General features: G+C 53.1%; 1 protein-coding gene across 1 annotated transcript in view; it reads left to right on the forward strand.

Annotated features, from left to right (window-relative positions):
- Positions 1 to 19,126, forward strand: part of LOC133339344 (uncharacterized) — a gene marked incomplete at its 3' end in the record, with an annotated part of 44,195 nt that extends 25,069 nt beyond the window's left edge. The window contains exon 3 of the mRNA XM_061547471.1: positions 18,772 to 19,126. Within this exon, the coding sequence (XP_061403455.1) occupies positions 18,772 to 19,126 (355 nt within the window). The remainder of the gene's footprint in view (positions 1 to 18,771) is intronic.
- Positions 19,127 to 21,592: the final 2,466 nt, after the last annotated feature.

Below are 21,592 nucleotides of genomic sequence, written 5' to 3' on the forward strand. Positions count from 1 at the left end.
TTTACGAGGCCTCTGATGTTTGCATGTAGAATACCAATACCTTTTCTGCTAGAAAAATCTACAGAATTAAACGAGGTCTTTATATTTGGGCCTGGATGATGCTCAATACCTCCCAGAAAACACATTCCTGCAGAAGGAGCTGGTAGGAACGTTCGGTTGCTCGGTCAATGGCTAGGGTCAACGGCGGCGTGGTGTATTCCGCAAATATGCCCGACTGTGAGGGCGGGCACAAGCCGGCGTGAAGGGTGGGGACCGAGTGGGGACCTGGGATGGTGGAGAGAAAAAAAAGCTGTTCCTCAAAAAAAAGAGTACAATACCCATCGGCGGGTTGTTGAACAAGTTGTCATACAATACTTACTCTACCTGGATGTGCATGTACCACCTAAAGCAGCCTCTCCCCCGCCTGAAAAGAGTGCAATTCTGCCAGCAGGCGGTGGCGGAAGACAGGTATCGCATCCAGGTCGTACCACTCGAGGCAGTTCAGGACTCCGTCGCTGTGGCCATCGTGTGCGACGAAGCGGTCGTACGATTGCACGGCGTGAATGACATTAATGATGACGTGCACGCCGCAGTCGTCTGTGTTTGGCTGCCGCGGCACAACCGCCAGAATGACATGCAGCGGCGCTGCGACAGGCGCGTCAGGCGGCAGGACCCTGTGAACGAGATCGGCGCCGAACGCCTCGAGCGATCGTGCGTTGCCCGACCTGCCGTTGCTTCGCGCCAGCGAGTCGAGAACAAACACAGTCGTACCAGCCGGGCTGGCCGTGTTGGCAATCAGCAGGAGTATCCAATGCGCCGCCTCATGGATTGGAATGATCCAGAGATGGCGCTGCAGCGCGGCGACATACGCGCGCTGCACGGGCATCTTTCCCGCCAGGTAGCTGGTGTACAGGAACGTGTTGAACAGGAAGATGTCGTCCGGGCACCGCGAGACGTACATCTGCATGAAGAAGGTGACGATCTGGCTGTTCAACCAGCGCCCCGGCGCCAGGCAGTCGAAGTCGTCCGCCGACCACGACATGCCAGTCGGGTAGCGCGCCGACAGTGCCTGGAAATGCCTGTAGGCGAAGACAGTGGTCGGAATCTTCGGCGGCGCGCATCTGCGTGTCCATGTGCAGGACGCGGAAATGCTGGAACAGGGCTTTCGCCTTCGCCCCGTCGGACGTCTCGGCGTGCGTCGAGTACAACATGCAGTACAGGTCCTGCTTGTTGACAGTCGTTGGCAGCTGGAGGAAGTCGCCACCGAACGGCTTCAGAGGGTCGAACTTGGCGCGCAGACGCCCGTCGAGCAGCACGAGGAAGCCGAATGGCAGCATTGACACCTCGTCAATGACGACAAGGCACAGGCGTTTACCGCCGAGCGAGTTGAACATCTTGACGACCAGGTCGCCAGCGTTGAGGTCCTTGACCCACGACAACCACATCCGGGCGAACGTCTGTCCGCCGGGCAGTGGCGCCGCCCCAATGCTAGTGTAGCAGCAGCACACTGTTATGCTGCCGCACTCCTTGATCACATCCACCGTCTTGACGATGATGTAGCTTTTGCCGCACCCGCCACCGCCGTGCATCATGGGCAACTGCTGTTCGCCGCTGTCGACCAGCGTGGACAAGATGGCACGCTGGTCGTCGGTGAGGTCGGAGAGGTCGCACGAGACCTCAAGTGGGAACTGAACATCAGCTCCCTCATAAAGAGAGCACAACAGAGGATGTACTTCCTACGGCAGCTGAAGAAATTCGACCTGCCAAAGACAATGATGGTGCACTTCTACACAACCATCATTGAGTCCATCCTCACCTTCTCCATCACCATCTGGTACGCTGCTACCACTGCAAAGGACAAGAGCAGACTGCAGCGTATCATCCGCACTGCTGAGAAGGTGATTGGCTGCAATCTGCCAAACCTCAAGGACCTGTACACCTCGAGGACCCTGAGGCGAGCGAGGAAGATTGTGGCCGACTCCCCATGCTGAGTCTGCATTTGACCAGGCCCTTCGGCGGCTTCTCGCACGTGAAGCCGTGCTCGTGGTGGCCCACCAGCGGCGCCTTGCGCTGCGCGATGGCGACAAACTCATCGTATTCGCTGGCTGCGTCGGGCACGGCCAATTCGATAGCGCGCGGCCGTGCCACGTCCATGTCAAGCGCGAGTATGTCCTTGTACCAATCGCCCACATCAGGCGCCAGGTGCGTGCAGGAAACGCTGTCAAGGATGCAGCCGACGGCCCGCCGCACGTCAACGGGCGCAGCCACGACAGCGCCGACGCGTACGCCGTCATGTGCCAGTGCAAGCGGCCGCCCATCTGCGGCTCGGTGTTGCCATTGATAGCTGCGAGCTTCAGGTAGGCGCCGCGCTCCCGCATCGTATAGTTGCGTGATACGCGCGTCTGCGAGGCTTGCAGGCAGTGCAAGACGTCGTTGAGCAGCGTCCGCAGCTTGCTGCCATACGAGATGGCCGCCAGCGCCTGGCGCGAACGCGTCAGCTGGATCCGAGCAGAGGCATTGTCGCGGATCTCGGGCGGCAGATTGGCGCGTGTAAACCCGGCGCGCGACACGATGCAGTCAGGATCGTTCCAGCGATTTATCAGGGTGTGGCGCGGTACGGCGTTGTCCTCGAATTCGGGCGCGCCCCTGTCAAGAAGTAGCCGCCAATCCCGTATCTGAGTCGCATCGCCGTCATCTTGGGGCTCGTCACAACGCGCTCAAACAGGCTGAACAGGACGGTCACCCCGACCATGGACAGGATCCGGCAGACGGTCACATTGAGCTTCTTGGCCTCGTCCAACAGTGGATTGTCGCGGACCCACACTAGACGCTCCCAGAAGACGGACGAGTTGGTGAGCTCGCCCAGCTTCTCCAGCTGCTTGTCGCGCTTGGCGCTGATCTGCGCTGTCGAACGGACACAGGCATGCCGCTGCAGCTGGTTGAAGGTGGTGGCGATGAAGAGCGGATCCTCGAAGCATCTGTTGTAGAAGAGGAAGCAGTGGCGCAGCTGCGTCTTGGGAATGGATCCCGTCGGGACGCCCTTGCCAAGCATGAACAGCTGCGCAAAGGCCGAGGCCAGGATGGCGTCATTGTGGTCCCACTCGCTGATCGGGTCTTCAGCGCGCGACATGACGACCGGCGGCGGGCGCAACTCGGTGCTCTTGCCGCCATCGCCGTCGGTACAGCTGGCAGCCGGCTGGATGATGTCGACCAGTGCCTGCACGGCGAACTCGTCGAAGCTACCGTCGATCAGCGACGGCTTGGGCAGGACAGCGGCATACACCAGTTCGGGCGAGGCACTTAAACGGCTGTCAAGCGGCGACTCGGCGTCATTGTCTTCGGCTGCATACGCGTGCATGTTGGCGATGTCGTGGTCGTCGTTGACGATGGCGGTGTCCTCGATGCGACCGCTCTCGGCGCCCATGCACTGGCGCATCTCAGGCGATCGGTTAATCTCGACGCCGGCGAATTGCGGATGACGCAGGCCGGTCCAGGCGTCAAGCCAGGCGTACGCGCCGACAACGTCCAACTAGTAGAGGGCGCGGAACCGGTTATGCGCCTTGCACCACGTGTCGCGCGGCCCGAGGAAGGTTAACTGCGGGAGGTGCTTGTCGGATATGATCGGCAGCTGCTTGCGACCTCAACCGGGCCGTCAGATGGGAACACGATGGCATGCGCCGTAGAATGGTTGGAGCGCACCAAGATTTCAATGTTGAAGGCGCGTGCCGGCAGGACGGCGTTGAGCGTGGTGCCGTTCAGCTTGGGCAGTGCACCGTGCCGGCCGTAGTCGTGGCCAGGCTGTACTTGTGGCTGGTCGGGTCCTTGCTGCACATAGTGCACAGTACGACGTTGTTGACGTCAGGCACGAGGTCCGGGTTCAAGTGGTAGTAGTAGTCACCCGAGCGCAGGACCGACAGGTGCTGCACGACCAACTCTGCGGGAATATCGCCTAGCGCGGCGACTTGCTGGTCGGTGAGGCGGAACGCAGCACCCAGCTGGTCGACCGGCCCGGCGTCGACAATCGAATTGTGGGCGCCGAGCTGAATCTCGTTGCACGACGCGCATGCGGCGATGCGAGCAGTTGCCGGGTCGTGCTCTGCAGCACTCTTCTGGCAGCGCACGGCGTTGTCCTGGCCGACCGAGACACCGATCGCGTGCATGACGCGCTCGATGATGCATTATTTGCTCCGCTGCGGGTCTCCTGCCAACGTTCTCCCATTCACATGTTTCATTGCTTCTACATACTATTAACATGCCCTCCCTTTGTTAATGCTACCCCCTCCCTTTGGTGCTGCTGATCCTGCATAATGCATGGGCATAATATGACTTTGAAACCCCCCCGCCCACCTCCTACGCATTTTCCATGAATATGCTAAATTCCTCTTGATATGCACATTATTTTGTTAAGGCGCTCTTCTTCCACCTCCAACTCAGCTTATATATAAGCTCCTAGCTTGGCAGTGTCTCATTCTTCACCTGAAGACGGCTGCTTGCGTTGTAGCCGAAACGTCGTGAGAATTATTTTGTTATGTTTTATTTTTATTGTTTTATTACTTCCCTTCTACGTGACTTTACCGAAAAAACCAAGAAGAGGATGTGGTGTGTTAGAGGTTGTGGTGTGTGAGAGGTTGCGGTGTGTGAGAGGTTGCGGTGTGTGAGAGGCTGCGGTGTGTGAGAGGCTGCGGTGTGTGAAAGGCTGTGGTGTGTGAGAGGCTGTGGTGTGTGAGAGGCTGTGGTGTGTGAGAGGCTGTGGTGTGTGAGAGGCTGTGGTGTGTGAGAGGCTGCGGTGTGTGAGAGGATGCGGTGTTTGAGAGGTTGCGGTGTGTCAGAGGCTGTGGTGTGTCAGAGGGTGTGGTGTTTGAGAGGCTGAGGTGTGTGAGAGGTCGTGGTGTGTGAGAGGCTGCGTGTGTGAGAGGCTGCGTGTGTGAGAGTCTGCGTGTGTGAGAGGCTGTGGTGTGTGAGAGGCTGTGGTGTGTGAGAGGCTGTGGTGTGTGAGAGGCTGTGGTGTGTGAGAGGCTGAGGTGTGTGAGAGGTTGTGTTGTTTGAGAGGTTGTGTTGTTTGAGAGGCTGTGGTGTGTGAGAGGCTGAGGTGTGTGAGAGGTTGCGGTGTGTGAGAGGCTGTGGTGTGTGAGAGGCTGTGGTGTGTGAGAGGCTGTGGTGTGTGAGAGTCTGCGTGTGTGAGAGGCTGTGGTGTGTGAGAGGCTGTGGTGTGTGAGAGGCTGAGGTGTGTGAGAGGTTGTGTTGTTTGAGAGGTTGCGGTGTGTGAGAGGCTGAGGTGTGTGAGAGGATGTGGTGTGTGAGAGGCTGTGGTGTGTGAGAGGCTGTGGTGTGTGAGAGGCTGTGGTGTGTGAGAGGCTGTGGTGTGTCAGAGGCTGTGGTGTGTGAGAGGCTGAGGTGTGTGAGAGGTTGTGGTGTGTGAGAGGTTGCGGTGTGTGAGAGGCTGAGGTGTGTGAGAGGATGTGGTGTGTGAGAGGCTGTGGTGTGTGAGAGGCTGTGGTGTGTGAGAGGTTGTGGTGTGTGTGAGGCTGTGGTGTGTGAGAGGTTGCGGTGTGTCAGAGGCTGTGGTGTGTGAGAGGCTGAGGTGTGTGAGAGGTTGTGGTGTGTCAGAGGTTGTGGTGTGTGAGGCTGTGGTGTTGGAGAGGCTGTGGTGTGTGAGAGGCTGTGTGTCAGAGGCTGTGGTGTTGGAGAGGCTGTGGTGTGTGAGAAATTGTGGTGTTTGATAAGTTGTGGTGTTTGAGAGGTTGTGGTGTGTCAGAGGCTGTGGTGTGTCAGAGGCTGTGGTGTGTGAGAGGTTGTGGTGTGTGAGAGGTTGCGGTGTGTGAGAGGCTGAGGTGTGTGAGAGGATGTGGTGTGTGAGAGGTTGTGGTGTGTGAGAGGTTGTGGTGTGTGTGAGGCTGTGGTGTATGAGAGGTTGTGGTGTGTGAGAGGTTGTGGTGTGTGAGAGGTTGTGGTGTGTGAGAGGTTGTGGTGTGTGATAGGTTGCGGTGTGTGAGAGGCTGTGGTGTGTGAGAGGCTGTGGTGTGTGAGAGGTTGTGGTGTGTCAGAGGTTGTGGTGTGTGAGAGGTTGTGGTGTGTCAGAGGCTGTGGTGTGTGAGAGGTTGCGGTGTGTGAGAGGCTGTGGTGTGTCAGAGGCTGTGGTGTGTGAGAGGCTGTGGTGTGTCAGAGGTTGTGGTGTGTGAGAGGTTGTGGTGTGTGAGAGGTTGCGGTGTGTGAGAGGCTGTGGTGTGTGAGAGGCTGTGGTGTGTGAGAGGTTGTGGAGTGTGAGAGGTTGTGGTGTGTGAGGCTGTGGTGTTGGAGAGGCTGTGGTGTGTGAGAGGCTGTGTGTCAGAGGCTGTGGTGTTGGAGAGGCTGTGGTGTGTGAGAGGTTGCGGTGTGTCAGAGGCTGTGGTGTGTGAGAGGCTGAGGTGTGTGAGAGGTTGTGGTGTGTCAGAGGTTGTGGTGTGTGAGGCTGTGGTTTTGGAGAGGCTGTGGTGTGTGAGAGGCTGTGTGTCAGAGGCTGTGGTGTTGGAGAGGCTGTGGTGTGTGAGAAATTGTGGTGTTTGATAAGTTGTGGTGTTTGAGAGGTTGTGGTGTGTGAGAGGTTGTGGTGTGTGAGAAGTTGTGGTGTGTGAGAAGTTGTGGTGTGTGAGAGGTTGCGGTGTGTGAGAGGTTGTGGTGTGTGAGAGGTTGTGGTGTGTGAGAGGCTGTGGTGTGTGAGAGGTTGCGGTGTGTGAGAGGTTGTGGTGTGTGAGAGGTTGCGGTGTGTGAGAGGTTGTGGTGTGTGAGAGGTTGTGGTGTGTGAGAAGTTGTGGTGTGTGAGAAGTTGTGGTGTGTGAGAAGTTGCGGTGTGTGAGAGGTTGCGGTGTGTGAGAGGTTGTGGTGTGTGAGAGGTTGTGGTGTGTGAGAGGCTGTGGTGTGTGAGAGGCTGTGGTGTGTGAGAGGTTGTGGTGTGTGAGAGGTTGTGGTGTGTGAGAGGCTGTGGTGTGTGAGAGGCTGCGGTGTGTGAGAGGTTGTGGTGTGTGAGAGGTTGTGGTGTGTGAGAGGCTGTGGTGTGTGAGAGGCTGTGGTGTGTGAGAGGTTGTGGTGTGTGAGAGGCTGTGGTGTGTGAGAGGCTGCGGTGTGTGAGAGGCTGCGGTGTGTGAGAGGCTGTGGTGTGTGAGAGGTTGCGGTGTGTGAGAGGTTGTGGTGTTTGAGAGGCTGTGGTGTGTGAGAGGCTGTGGTGTGTGAGAGGCTGCGGTGTGTGAGAGGTTGCGGTGTGTGAGAGGTTGTGGTGTTTGAGAGGCTGTGGTGTGTGAGAGGCTGCGGTGTGTGAGAGGTTGTGGTGTTTGAGAGGCTGTCGTGTGTGAGAGGTTGTGGTGTGTGAGAGGCTGCGATGTGTGAGAGGCTGCGGTGTGTGAGAGGTTGTGGTGTGTGAGAGGTTGTGGTGTGTGAGAGGCTGTGGTGTGTGAGAGGCTGTGGTGTTTGAGAGGCTGAGGTGTGTGAGAGGTCGTGGTGTGTGAGAGGCTGTGGTGTGTGAGAGGCTGAGGTGTGTGAGAGGTTGCGGTGTGTGAGAGGCTGCGGTGTGTGAGAGGTTGTGGTGTGTGAGAGGCTGTGGTGTGTGAGAGGCTGCGTGTGTGAGAGGCTGCGTGTGTGAGAGGCTGTGGTGTGTGAGAGGCTGTGGTGTGTGATAGGCTGTGGTGTGTGAGAAGCTGAGGTGTGTGAGAGGCTGCGGTGTGTGAGAGGCTGCGGTGTGTGAGAGGTTGTGGTGTGTGAGAGGTTGCGGTGTGTGAGAGGCTGCGTGTGTGAGAGGCTGCGGTGTGTGAGAGGTTGCGGTGTATGAGAGACTGCGTGTGTGAGAGGCTGCGGTGTGTGAGAGGCTGCGGTGTGTGAGAGGTTGTGGTGTGTGAGAGGTTGTGGTGTGTGAGAGGTTGTGGTGTGTTAGTTGCTGTGGTGTGTGAGAGGTTGTGTTGTTTTAGAGGTTGCGGTGTGTGAGAGGCTGCGGTGTGTGAGAGGCTGCGGTGTGTGAGAGGCTGCGGTGTGTGAGAGGCTGCGGTGTGTGAGAGGCTGCGGTGTGTGAGAGGCTGCGGTGTGTGAGAGGCTGCGGGGTGTTAGTTGCTGCGGTGTGTGAGAGGCTGTGGTGTGTGAGAGGTTGCGATGTGTGAGAAGTTGTGGTGTGTGAGAGGCTGTGGTGTGTGAGAGGTTGCGGTGTGTGAGAAGTTGTGGTGTGTGAGAGGCTGCGGTGTGTGAGAGGCTGTGGTGTGTGAGAGGTTGCGATGTGTGAGAAGTTGTGGTGTGTGAGAGGCTGTGGTGTGTGAGAGGTTGCGGTGTGTGAGAAGTTGTGGTGTGTGAGAGGCTGCGGTGTGTGAGAGGCTGTGGTGTGTGAGAGGTTGCGATGTGTGAGAAGTTGTGGTGTGTGAGAGGCTGCGGTGTGTGAGAGGCTGCGATGTGTGAGAAGTTGTGGTGTGTGAGAGGCTGTGGTGTGTGAGAGGCTGTGGTGTGTGAGAGGTTGTGGTGTGTGAGAGGCTGTGGTGTGTGAGAGGCTGTGGTGTTGGAGAGGCTGCGGTGTGTGAGAGGTTGTGGTGTGTGAGAGGCTGCGGTGTGTGAGAGGATGTGGTGTGTGAGAGGCTGTGGTGTTGGAGAGGCTGCGGTGTGTGAAAGGTTGTGGTGTGTGAGAGGTTGCGGTGTGTGAGAGGATGTGGTGTGTGAGAGGCTGCGGTGTGTGAGAGGTTGTGGTGTGTGAGAGGCTGCGGTGTGTGAGAGGTTGTGGTGTGTCAGAGGCTGCGGTGTGTGAGAGGTTGTGGTGTGTGAGAGGATGTGGTGTGTGAGAGGTTGTGGTGTGTGAGAGGTTGTGGTGTGTGAGAGGCTGCAGTGTGTGAGAGGTTGTGGTGTGTGAGAGGCTGCGGTGTGTGAGAGGCTGTGGTGTGTGAGAGGTTGTGGTGTGTGAGAGGCTGCGTGTGTGAGAGGCTGTGGTGTGTGAGAGGCTGTGGTGTGTGAGAGGCTGTGGTGTGTGAGAGGTTGTGTTGTTTGAGAGGCTGTGGTGTGTGAGAGGTTGTGGTGTGTGAGAGGCTGTGGTGTGTGAGAGGTTGCGGTGTGTGAGAGGCTGTGGTGTTCATCTTCTTGGTTCTTTCGGTAAAGTCACGTAGAATGGAAATAACAAAATAATAAAAATAAAACATAATAAGATAATTCTCACGACGTTTCGGCCACAACGCAAGCAGCCGTCGTCAGGTGAAGAACAGGTCTGTCAGAAAGACAGCGTCTGAATGAACACCACCAGGCTTGGCAGCGTATATTTAAGCTGGGTTGGAGGGGGAAGAGCGCCTTGACAAAGGAATTTGCATATCAACAGGAATTTAGCATATTTATGGGAAATGCAGGTATGTGATTAGTACTACTTATGCCCGTGCATTATGCAGGATTTGCAGCATCAAAGGGAGGGGATATGGGAAATGCAGGTATGTGATTAGTACTACTTATGCCCGTGCATTATGCAGGATTAGCAGCATCAAAGGGAGGGGATATGGGAAATGCAGGTATGTGATTAGTACTAATTATGCCCGTACATTATGCAGGATTAGCAGCATCAAAGGGAGGCGATAGGGGTAGCATTAATAAAGGGAAGGAGTGTTAATAGTATGTAGCTGCAGTAACTAAAACCACCACGTGAACAACTAAAGTATAAACTACATAGTATCATCAGTATACTAAATATACTCTACAATAAGCTGAGTTACTAACAGTAAGTAATACATTACAATTCTACGTCGTAAAAAATATAATATGCTTCCATCTAAACTTTATTCTCCTACATCACACGAGTCTACACCGTACTATATACTGCCATAGACAAAACGTAGAATTGTGTGTGAGAGGCTGTGTTGTGTGAGAGGTTGTGGTGTTTTAGAGGTTGTGGTGTGTGAGAGGTTGTGGTGTGTTAGTTGCTGTGGTGTGTGAGAAGTTGCGGTGTGTGAGAGGATGTGGTGTGTGAGAGGATGTGGTGTGTGAGAGGCTGTGGTGTGTGAGAGGTTGTGTTGTTTTAGAGGTTGTGGTGTGTGAGAGGTTGTGGTGTGTTAGTTGCTGTGGTGTGTGAGAAGTTGCGGTGTGTGAGAGGTTGCGGTGTGTGAGAGGTTGCGGTGTGTGAGAGGTTGCGGTGTGTGAGAGGTTGTGGTGTGTGAGAGGTTGTGGTGTGTTAGTTGCTGTGGTGTGTGAGAAGTTGCGGTGTGTGAGAGGTTGTGGTGTGTGAGAGGTTGTGGTGTGTGAGAGGTTGTGGTGTGTGAGAGGCTGTGTTGTTTGAGAGGTTGTGGTGTGTTAGTTGCTGTGGTGTGTGAGAAGTTGCGGTGTGTGAGAGGATGTGGTGTGTGAGAGGATGTGGTGTGTGAGAGGTTGCGGTGTGTGAGAAGTTGTGGTGTGTGAGAGGCTGTGGTGTGTGAGAGGCTGTGGTGTGTGAGAGGTTGTGGTGTGTGAGAGGCTGTGGTGTTGGAGAGGCTGCGGTGTGTGAAAGGTTGTGGTGTGTGAGAGGTTGCGGTGTGTGAGAGGATGTGGTGTGTGAGAGGCTGCGGTGTGTGAGAGGTTGTGGTGTGTGAGAGGCTGCGGTGTGTGAGAGGTTGTGGTGTGTCAGAGGCTGCGGTGTGTGAGAGGTTGTGGTGTGTGAGAGGATGTGGTGTGTGAGAGGTTGTGGTGTGTGAGAGGTTGTGGTGTGTGAGAGGCTGCAGTGTGTGAGAGGTTGTGGTGTGTGAGAGGCTGCGGTGTGTGAGAGGCTGTGGTGTGTGAGAGGTTGTGGTGTGTGAGAGGCTGCGTGTGTGAGAGGCTGTGGTGTGTGAGAGGCTGTGGTGTGTGAGAGGCTGTGGTGTGTGAGAGGTTGTGTTGTTTGAGAGGCTGTGGTGTGTGAGAGGTTGTGGTGTGTGAGAGGCTGTGGTGTGTGAGAGGTTGCGGTGTGTGAGAGGCTGTGGTGTTCATCTTCTTGGTTCTTTCGGTAAAGTCACGTAGAATGGAAATAACAAAATAATAAAAATAAAACATAATAAGATAATTCTCACGACGTTTCGGCCACAACGCAAGCAGCCGTCGTCAGGTGAAGAACAGGTCTGTCAGAAAGACAGCGTCTGAATGAACACCACCAGGCTTGGCAGCGTATATTTAAGCTGGGTTGGAGGGGGAAGAGCGCCTTGACAAAGGAATTTGCATATCAACAGGAATTTAGCATATTTATGGGAAATGCAGGTATGTGATTAGTACTACTTATGCCCGTGCATTATGCAGGATTTGCAGCATCAAAGGGAGGGGATATGGGAAATGCAGGTATGTGATTAGTACTACTTATGCCCGTGCATTATGCAGGATTAGCAGCATCAAAGGGAGGGGATATGGGAAATGCAGGTATGTGATTAGTACTAATTATGCCCGTACATTATGCAGGATTAGCAGCATCAAAGGGAGGGGATAGGGGTAGCATTAATAAAGGGAAGGAGTGTTAATAGTATGTAGCTGCAGTAACTAAAACCACCACGTGAACAACTAAAGTATAAACTACATAGTATCATCAGTATACTAAATATACTCTACAATAAGCTGAGTTACTAACAGTAAGTAATACATTACAATTCTACGTCGTAAAAAATATAATATGCTTCCATCTAAACTTTATTCTCCTACATCACACGAGTCTACACCGTACTATATACTGCCATAGACAAAACGTAGAATTGTGTGTGAGAGGCTGTGTTGTGTGAGAGGTTGTGGTGTTTTAGAGGTTGTGGTGTGTGAGAGGTTGTGGTGTGTTAGTTGCTGTGGTGTGTGAGAAGTTGCGGTGTGTGAGAGGATGTGGTGTGTGAGAGGATGTGGTGTGTGAGAGGCTGTGGTGTGTGAGAGGTTGTGTTGTTTTAGAGGTTGTGGTGTGTGAGAGGTTGTGGTGTGTTAGTTGCTGTGGTGTGTGAGAAGTTGCGGTGTGTGAGAGGTTGCGGTGTGTGAGAGGTTGTGGTGTGTGAGAGGTTGCGGTGTGTGAGAGGATGTGGTGTGTGAGAGGCTGCGGTGTGTGAGAGGTTGTGGTGTGTGAGAGGCTGCGGTGTGTGAGAGGTTGTGGTGTGTCAGAGGCTGCGGTGTGTGAGAGGTTGTGGTGTGTGAGAGGATGTGGTGTGTGAGAGGTTGTGGTGTGTGAGAGGTTGTGGTGTGTGAGAGGTTGTGGTGTGTGAGAGGTTGTGGTGTGTGAGAGGCTGCGGTGTGTGAGAGGCTGTGGTGTGTGAGAGGTTGTGGTGTGTGAGAGGCTGCGTGTGTGAGAGGCTGTGGTGTGTGAGAGGCTGTGGTGTGTGAGAGGCTGTGGTGTGTGAGAGGTTGTGTTGTTTGAGAGGCTGTGGTGTGTGAGAGGTTGTGGTGTGTGAGAGGCTGTGGTGTGTGAGAGGTTGCGGTGTGTGAGAGGCTGTGGTGTTCATCTTCTTGGTTCTTTCGGTAAAGTCACGTAGAATGGAAATAACAAAATAATAAAAATAAAACATAATAAGATAATTCTCACGACGTTTCGGCCACAACGCAAGCAGCCGTCGTCAGGTGAAGAACAGGTCTGTCAGAAAGACAGCGTCTGAATGAACACCACCAGGCTTGGCAGCGTATATTTAAGCTGGGTTGGAGGGGGAAGAGCGCCTTGACAAAGGAATTTGCATATCAACAGGAATTTAGCATATTTATGGGAAATGCAGGTATGTGATTAGTACTACTTATGCCCGTGCATTATGCAGGATTTGCAGCATCAAAGGGAGGGGATATGGGAAATGCAGGTATGTGATTAGTACTACTTATGCCCGTGCATTATGCAGGATTAGCAGCATCAAAGGGAGGGGATATGGGAAATGCAGGTATGTGATTAGTACTAATTATGCCCGTACATTATGCAGGATTAGCAGCATCAAAGGGAGGCGATAGGGGTAGCATTAATAAAGGGAAGGAGTGTTAATAGTATGTAGCTGCAGTAACTAAAACCACCACGTGAACAACTAAAGTATAAACTACATAGTATCATCAGTATACTAAATATACTCTACAATAAGCTGAGTTACTAACAGTAAGTAATACATTACAATTCTACGTCGTAAAAAATATAATATGCTTCCATCTAAACTTTATTCTCCTACATCACACGAGTCTACACCGTACTATATACTGCCATAGACAAAACGTAGAATTGTGTGTGAGAGGCTGTGTTGTGTGAGAGGTTGTGGTGTTTTAGAGGTTGTGGTGTGTGAGAGGTTGTGGTGTGTTAGTTGCTGTGGTGTGTGAGAAGTTGCGGTGTGTGAGAGGATGTGGTGTGTGAGAGGATGTGGTGTGTGAGAGGCTGTGGTGTGTGAGAGGTTGTGTTGTTTTAGAGGTTGTGGTGTGTGAGAGGTTGTGGTGTGTTAGTTGCTGTGGTGTGTGAGAAGTTGCGGTGTGTGAGAGGTTGCGGTGTGTGAGAGGTTGCGGTGTGTGAGAGGTTGCGGTGTGTGAGAGGTTGTGGTGTGTGAGAGGTTGTGGTGTGTTAGTTGCTGTGGTGTGTGAGAAGTTGCGGTGTGTGAGAGGTTGTGGTGTGTGAGAGGTTGTGGTGTGTGAGAGGTTGTGGTGTGTGAGAGGCTGTGTTGTTTGAGAGGTTGTGGTGTGTTAGTTGCTGTGGTGTGTGAGAAGTTGCGGTGTGTGAGAGGATGTGGTGTGTGAGAGGATGTGGTGTGTGAGAGGTTGCGGTGTGTGAGAAGTTGTGGTGTGTGAGAGGCTGTGGTGTGTGAGAGGCTGTGGTGTGTGAGAGGTTGTGGTGTGTGAGAGGCTGTGGTGTTGGAGAGGCTGCGGTGTGTGAAAGGTTGTGGTGTGTGAGAGGTTGCGGTGTGTGAGAGGATGTGGTGTGTGAGAGGCTGCGGTGTGTGAGAGGTTGTGGTGTGTGAGAGGCTGCGGTGTGTGAGAGGTTGTGGTGTGTCAGAGGCTGCGGTGTGTGAGAGGTTGTGGTGTGTGAGAGGATGTGGTGTGTGAGAGGTTGTGGTGTGTGAGAGGTTGTGGTGTGTGAGAGGCTGCAGTGTGTGAGAGGTTGTGGTGTGTGAGAGGCTGCGGTGTGTGAGAGGCTGTGGTGTGTGAGAGGTTGTGGTGTGTGAGAGGCTGCGTGTGTGAGAGGCTGTGGTGTGTGAGAGGCTGTGGTGTGTGAGAGGCTGTGGTGTGTGAGAGGTTGTGTTGTTTGAGAGGCTGTGGTGTGTGAGAGGTTGTGGTGTGTGAGAGGCTGTGGTGTGTGAGAGGTTGCGGTGTGTGAGAGGCTGTGGTGTTCATCTTCTTGGTTCTTTCGGTAAAGTCACGTAGAATGGAAATAACAAAATAATAAAAATAAAACATAATAAGATAATTCTCACGACGTTTCGGCCACAACGCAAGCAGCCGTCGTCAGGTGAAGAACAGGTCTGTCAGAAAGACAGCGTCTGAATGAACACCACCAGGCTTGGCAGCGTATATTTAAGCTGGGTTGGAGGGGGAAGAGCGCCTTGACAAAGGAATTTGCATATCAACAGGAATTTAGCATATTTATGGGAAATGCAGGTATGTGATTAGTACTACTTATGCCCGTGCATTATGCAGGATTTGCAGCATCAAAGGGAGGGGATATGGGAAATGCAGGTATGTGATTAGTACTACTTATGCCCGTGCATTATGCAGGATTAGCAGCATCAAAGGGAGGGGATATGGGAAATGCAGGTATGTGATTAGTACTAATTATGCCCGTACATTATGCAGGATTAGCAGCATCAAAGGGAGGGGATAGGGGTAGCATTAATAAAGGGAAGGAGTGTTAATAGTATGTAGCTGCAGTAACTAAAACCACCACGTGAACAACTAAAGTATAAACTACATAGTATCATCAGTATACTAAATATACTCTACAATAAGCTGAGTTACTAACAGTAAGTAATACATTACAATTCTACGTCGTAAAAAATATAATATGCTTCCATCTAAACTTTATTCTCCTACATCACACGAGTCTACACCGTACTATATACTGCCATAGACAAAACGTAGAATTGTGTGTGAGAGGCTGTGTTGTGTGAGAGGTTGTGGTGTTTTAGAGGTTGTGGTGTGTGAGAGGTTGTGGTGTGTTAGTTGCTGTGGTGTGTGAGAAGTTGCGGTGTGTGAGAGGATGTGGTGTGTGAGAGGATGTGGTGTGTGAGAGGCTGTGGTGTGTGAGAGGTTGTGTTGTTTTAGAGGTTGTGGTGTGTGAGAGGTTGTGGTGTGTTAGTTGCTGTGGTGTGTGAGAAGTTGCGGTGTGTGAGAGGTTGCGGTGTGTGAGAGGTTGCGGTGTGTGAGAGGTTGCGGTGTGTGAGAGGTTGTGGTGTGTGAGAGGTTGTGGTGTGTTAGTTACTGTGGTGTGTGAGAAGTTGCGGTGTGTGAGAGGTTGTGGTGTGTGAGAGGTTGTGGTGTGTGAGAGGTTGTGGTGTGTGAGAGGCTGTGTTGTTTGAGAGGTTGTGGTGTGTTAGTTGCTGTGGTGTGTGAGAAGTTGCGGTGTGTGAGAGGATGTGGTGTGTGAGAGGATGTGGTGTGTGAGAGGTTGCGGTGTGTGAGAAGTTGTGGTGTGTGAGAGGCTGTGGTGTGTGAGAGGCTGTGGTGTGTGAGAGGTTGTGGTGTGTGAGAGGCTGTGGTGTGTGAGAGGCTGTGGTGTTGGAGAGGCTGCGGTGTGTGAGAGGTTGTGGTGTGTGAGAGGCTGCGGTGTGTGAGAGGATGTGGTGTGTGAGAGGCTGCGGTGTGTGAGAGGTTGTGGTGTGTGAGAGGTTGCGGTGTGTGAGAGGATGTGGTGTGTGAGAGGCTGCGGTGTGTGAGAGGTTGTGGTGTGTGAGAGGTTGTGGTGTGTGAGAGGCTGCGGTGTGTGAGAGGTTGTGGTGTGTCAGAGGCTGCGGTGTGTGAGAGGTTGTGGTGTGTGAGAGGATGTGGTGTGTGAGAGGTTGTGGTGTGTGAGAGGTTGTGGTGTGTGAGAGGCTGCGGTGTGTGAGAGGTTGTGGTGTGTGAGAGGCTGCGGTGTGTGAGAGGCTGTGGTGTGTGAGAGGTTGTGGTGTGTGAGAGGCTGCGTGTGTGAGAGGCTGTGGTGTGTGAGAGGCTGTGGTGTGTGAGAGGCTGTGGTGTGTGAGAGGTTGTGTTGTTTGAGAGGCTGTGGTGTGTGAGAGGTTGTGGTGTGTGAGAGGCTGTGGTGTGTGAGAGGTTGCGGTGTGTGAGAGGCTGTGGTGTTCATCTTCTTGGTTCTTTCGGTAAAGTCACGTAGAATGGAAATAACAAAATAATAAAAATAAAACATAATAAGATAATTCTCACGACGTTTCGGCCACAACGCAAGCAGCCGTCGTCAGGTGAAGAACAGGTCTGTCAGAAAGACAGCGTCTGAATGAACACCACCAGGCTTGGCAGCGTATATTTAAGCTGGGTTGGAGGGGGAAGAGCGCCTTGACAAAGGAATTTGCATATCAACAGGAATTTAGCATATTTATGGGAAATGCAGGTATGTGATTAGTACTACTTATGCCCGTGCATTATGCAGGATTTGCAGCATCAAAGGGAGGGGATATGGGAAATGCAGGTATGTGATTAGTACTACTTATGCCCGTGCATTATGCAGGATTAGCAGCATCAAAGGGAGGGGATATGGGAAATGCAGGTATGTGATTAGTACTAATTATGCCCGTACATTATGCAGGATTAGCAGCATCAAAGGGAGGGGATAGGGGTAGCATTAATAAAGGGAAGGAGTGTTAATAGTATGTAGCTGCAGTAACTAAAACCACCACGTGAACAACTAAAGTATAAACTACATAGTATCATCAGTATACTAAATATACTCTACAATAAGCTGAGTTACTAACAGTAAGTAATACATTACAATTCTACGTCGTAAAAAATATAATATGCTTCCATCTAAACTTTATTCTCCTACATCACACGAGTCTACACCGTACTATATACTGCCATAGACAAAACGTAGAATTGTGTGTGAGAGGCTGTGTTGTGTGAGAGGTTGTGGTGTTTTAGAGGTTGTGGTGTGTGAGAGGTTGTGGTGTGTTAGTTGCTGTGGTGTGTGAGAAGTTGCGGTGTGTGAGAGGATGTGGTGTGTGAGAGGATGTGGTGTGTGAGAGGCTGTGGTGTGTGAGAGGTTGCGATGTGTGAGAGGCTGTGGTGTGTGAGAGGCTGTGGTGTGTGAGAGGTTGTGTTTTTAGAGGTTGTGGTGTGTGAGAGGTTGTGGTGTGTTAGTTGCTGTGGTGTGTGAGAAGTTGCGGTGTGTGAGAGGTTGTGGTGTGTGAGAGGTTGCGGTGTGTGAGAGGTTGTGGTGTGTGAGAGGTTGTGGTGTGTTAGTTGCTGTGGTGTGTGAGAGGCTGTGGTGTGTGAGAGGATGTGATGTGTGAGAGACTGTGGTGTGTGAGAGGCTGTGGTGTGTGAGAGGCTGTGGTGTGTGAGAGGCTGTGGTGTGTGAGAGGCTGTGGTGTGTGAGAGGCTGTGGTGTTTGAGAGGTTGTGGTGTGTGAGAGGCTGTGGTGTGTGAGAGGCTGTGGTGTGTGAGAGGCTGAGGTGTGTGAGAGGATGGTGTGTGAGGGCTGTGGTGTGTGAGAGGATGTGGTGGTTGAGAGGCTGTGGTGTGTGAGAGGCTGTGGTGTGTGAGAGGCTGTGGTGTGTGAGAGGCTGTGGTGTGTGAGAGGCTGTGGTGTGAGAGGTGTGTGGTGTGAGAGGATGTGATGTGTGAGGAGACTGTGGTGTTTGAGAGGTTGTGGTGTGTGAGAGGCTGTGGTGTGAGGATGTGGTGTGTGAGAGGATGTGGTGTGTGAGAGGATGTGGTGTGTGGGAGGCTGTGGTGTTTGAGAGGTTGTGGTGTGTGAGAGGCTGTGGTGTGTGAGAGACTGTGGTGTGTGAGAGGCTGTGGTGTGTGAGAGGCTGTGGGTGTGAGAGACTGTGGTGTTTGAGAGGTTGTGGTGTGTGGGAGGTTGTGATGTGTGAGAGACTGTGGTGTTTGAGAGGCCAGAGGCCCTCAGTCCCCGAAGGCGTGCTAGTGCGATTCCGGCCCTCTTTGCTTGACCGCTCTCCGTTTTGCCCGCTACCGATAAGCAGCGTTTGCCGCGGTGTTGGTGGCGGTGGCGGCGCTGGGCAGCTGTTTGCTTGCGTGGTCGTCCTGCATTTGTTGGTATGCGACTTGACGATGAGCAGGCATAGCCACACGCAACGCTTGAGAGCCGGCGCTCGCGGGGGTCGGCCTTCACCCAGCTCTCGAGCGTCCAGTACTCCGACCCCTTGGAGGTGCATGCGAGGTTGTTGCTTCACAGAACCTCGTGCAGCTCTGCTGGACTCAGCTCGAGGAACACCTCGGTGCAGCGGACCTCTTCGAAGCGCTGCTGCTGGAAGCGCCACGCCGCTAGGCATTGCTTGGGGCAGCTGTGAGCGTCGGTGAAGCGCGCGATGTCGAAGCAGTTGGCTGGGTCGAGCTGGTAGTCGAGGAACTCGCAGTGCTCTTTGAGCGCCAGCCTCACCTCGACGAGGTGGGGCGCCACCACGGCCCATGTGCGAAAGAGGTGCAGCGCTCACCCACCCACAAACGCGCTAACCCACCCACAAACCCACCTACTCACCCACTCAGTCACTTACCCACTCAGTCACCCATTCACCCACCCAATCACACACTCACTCACTCATCCACTCAACCACCCACCCACTCGCCCACCCACTCACTCACACACTCACTCATCCACTCAGGTTACGTTCCTGTGGTAATGTTCTACCACACTTAAGTACGTGCAAAAACTTTCTTAACATGAACCACCCTATATATACTTAAATTTTCTTACGAATGTATATATATATGAATGGATGCGTGCAGTTGGCGTACAGTCATTCACGGGCGGAGCCCCGGGCTACATCTACGCCACCGGTGAAAGGGACGGCTATTTCAGCGTCATCTGTGACAGGGCGCCCGCGCCTGGCGAGCACCCGTCCCGGATTACGACCTCGAAAAGTCTCTTGAATATCATCGCCAGCGTCTACGCCGTAGGCTGCTCGCCCAACGAATGCTGGGCCTGCGACTCCTCATCCCGTATGTGGCATAAGCCCAACGTTGACTGCGCCAACACGACGTGGGTGAGGGGTCCAGACCCTCCGGCTTTAGCCAAGAAAATAGAGGTGGACTCCGCGGGTGGAGTCTACCTCCTCGGAATCGATGCACGACTCTACTACAGGTTGGAGTTGTGTTGTTTATTCTATGGGTCTCATTTTTTATTCTGTGGGTGGCAATGTTAAGTCTATGGGTCTCATTGTGAGTCTGTGGGTCTCATTGTTGAGTCTGTGGGTCTCATTGTTGAGTCTGTGGGTCTCATCGTTGAGTCTGTGGGTGGCAATGCTGAGTCTATGGGTGGCAGTGCTGAGTTTATGGGTCTCAGTGCTGAGTCTATGATGCAGTGTTGAGTCTCATAGGTGGCAGTGGAGTCTCATGCGTGGCAGTGCTAAGTGCTAACTATGGCTGGCAGTGTTGAATCTATGGATGGCAATGTTGAATCTCTGCGTGGCAGTGCTGAGTCTATGGGTGACAGTTTTGACTCTATGGGTGGCAGTGCTGAGTCTATGGGTGGCAGTGTTGAGTCTATGGGTGGCGGTGCTAAGTCTATGGGTGGCAGTGCTGACTCTGTGGGTGGCAGTGCTGACTCTATGGGTGGCAAGTGCTGAGTCTATGGGTGGCAGTGTTGAGCATATGGGTGGCAATGTTAACTATATGGATGGCAGTGTTGATTCTTTGGGTGGCAGTGCTGACGATGGTTGGCAGTGCTGAGTCTATGGTGCGGTGCTGAGTCTATGTTGTCTCTGTTCTTCACGCAGGGCTGTGAATGGCGCGGCGTGGACTGAGCCAAATTCCCGGTGGATACTTCTTGTCCATCACTGTACACGAATCTAACCTTATCGTCCTAGACGCCTACGGGGCCATGAAGATATGCAAACTGTGACACCATTATTCGCTCACCCACTCACCTGTTCGCTACCCTACCCACCAACTCACCCAACCCACTCACCAACCCTCTCACCCACCCCTCTCACTCATATACCCACCCATGCACCCACCCACCTCACTCAACCACCCACTCATACACCCACCCACCTCACTCACCCACCCACTCTCTCACCCATTCATTATCTCACCACTCACCTATCCACTCATCCACCCACTCTCTCAACCACTCACCCATTCACCCACCCACTCACTCACAAACTCACCTGCCCACTCATTCACTTACCCACTCACCCCCACTCATTCACTCACCCATCCACCCACTCACACACCCATTCACCCGCTCACCCACCCACTCACCCACTCACTCGCCCTCCCACTCACCCACCTAGGTGATAGATACGTGGTGGTGGTGAGCCTTTAATTGTTGTTGTGTTTTGAGATTAAATGTAACGAAATAAGAACATTCAACAAAGAGTGTAATCTACGGAACTTCAATGGACAGTCATTCAGCAGCCTTTACAGAGACACCTCGATATACCAAGATGTTATCTGCCTCGTCTGGTATGCCAGAGGTCTTGGGAGATGGTGGTGATGGTGGTGGTGACGGGGGTAATGGCGATGGTGGTTGTGATGGTGGTGGTCGTAGTCATGGTGGTGGTAGGTGATGTGGATGGTGGTGATGGTGGCGGGGATCGTGGTGATGGTGGTGGTGATGGTGGTGGTGATGGCGATGGTGGTGATGGGGGTGATGGGGATGGTAAAAATGAAATGAGAAAATAAAAAAATACGTAAAATGTGTTAATGTAGTTAATTAAGTGTGATTAACAAAAAATAGGCATTAGGTGTAATTAATAATGTTGAAGTATGGGAATTGACGGCAGGAACTTCTTGACGGGAACACACTTTTATTAAATCTTTACGTATCAAAATACAACGTGTAGTCTCCTTCAATGACTTCACACTCCACTACTCTCGTGTAAACTCTAGGCCTCTGGCTACACACGATACCCTTCACTCGTGTAGACCCTATGCCTCTGGCTACACAATACACTCGACTCGTGTAGACCCTATGTCCCTGGCTACACACACTGCATTCGGCTCGTGTAGACCTTATGCCTCTGGCTACACACACTACACTCGCCTCTGGGTTACACAGAGTCCCGGTCCCGTTAGGACAGCGGGACTAGGTACCGCAGGGCCCTAGGTCTTCATCCCCGTCTTCATTCTTCGCTGGTTACACACTGCCCTCACGCCTGTGTGCATCCCCTTTTATAGCCCCTGCTCACGAGAGGCGGAGCTGATGCGTACTTCAACGTGAGCATCGCTCCTTAATGAACCAATCACGACGCACTCTCTCTACGATCCGTTTTCCCCAGCGCGTGTTAACACTCCTCCACCAATCACACCGCGCTGCCACCCGATCACTCCCTCTCAGCACGTCACCGGTCCACAGCCAATCAGTACCCGTAACCCACGACCCCGCGCTGACCCCTGATCCTCCACTGTCAGCGCACGTCACCACCTACACAGCCAATCATTACGCACTGGCATACGATCTCTAATCCCAGCGCGTATCACCTCTACATCACCCCCTCCCACATAGCTTGCAGCCGGCCCGGCTGTTAACCAACAACACAACCTAACGTCAATGCAGTAACAAAGAAACTCCACCTCTCAGTGTGCCCCGTAACGCAACAACAAC

This window comes from Lethenteron reissneri, unplaced genomic scaffold (assembly GCF_015708825.2).
Source record: "Lethenteron reissneri isolate LAM-NWPU_2019-01 unplaced genomic scaffold, ASM1570882v1 scaffold_1845, whole genome shotgun sequence".
Taxonomy (NCBI): Eukaryota; Metazoa; Chordata; class Hyperoartia; order Petromyzontiformes; family Petromyzontidae; genus Lethenteron; species Lethenteron reissneri.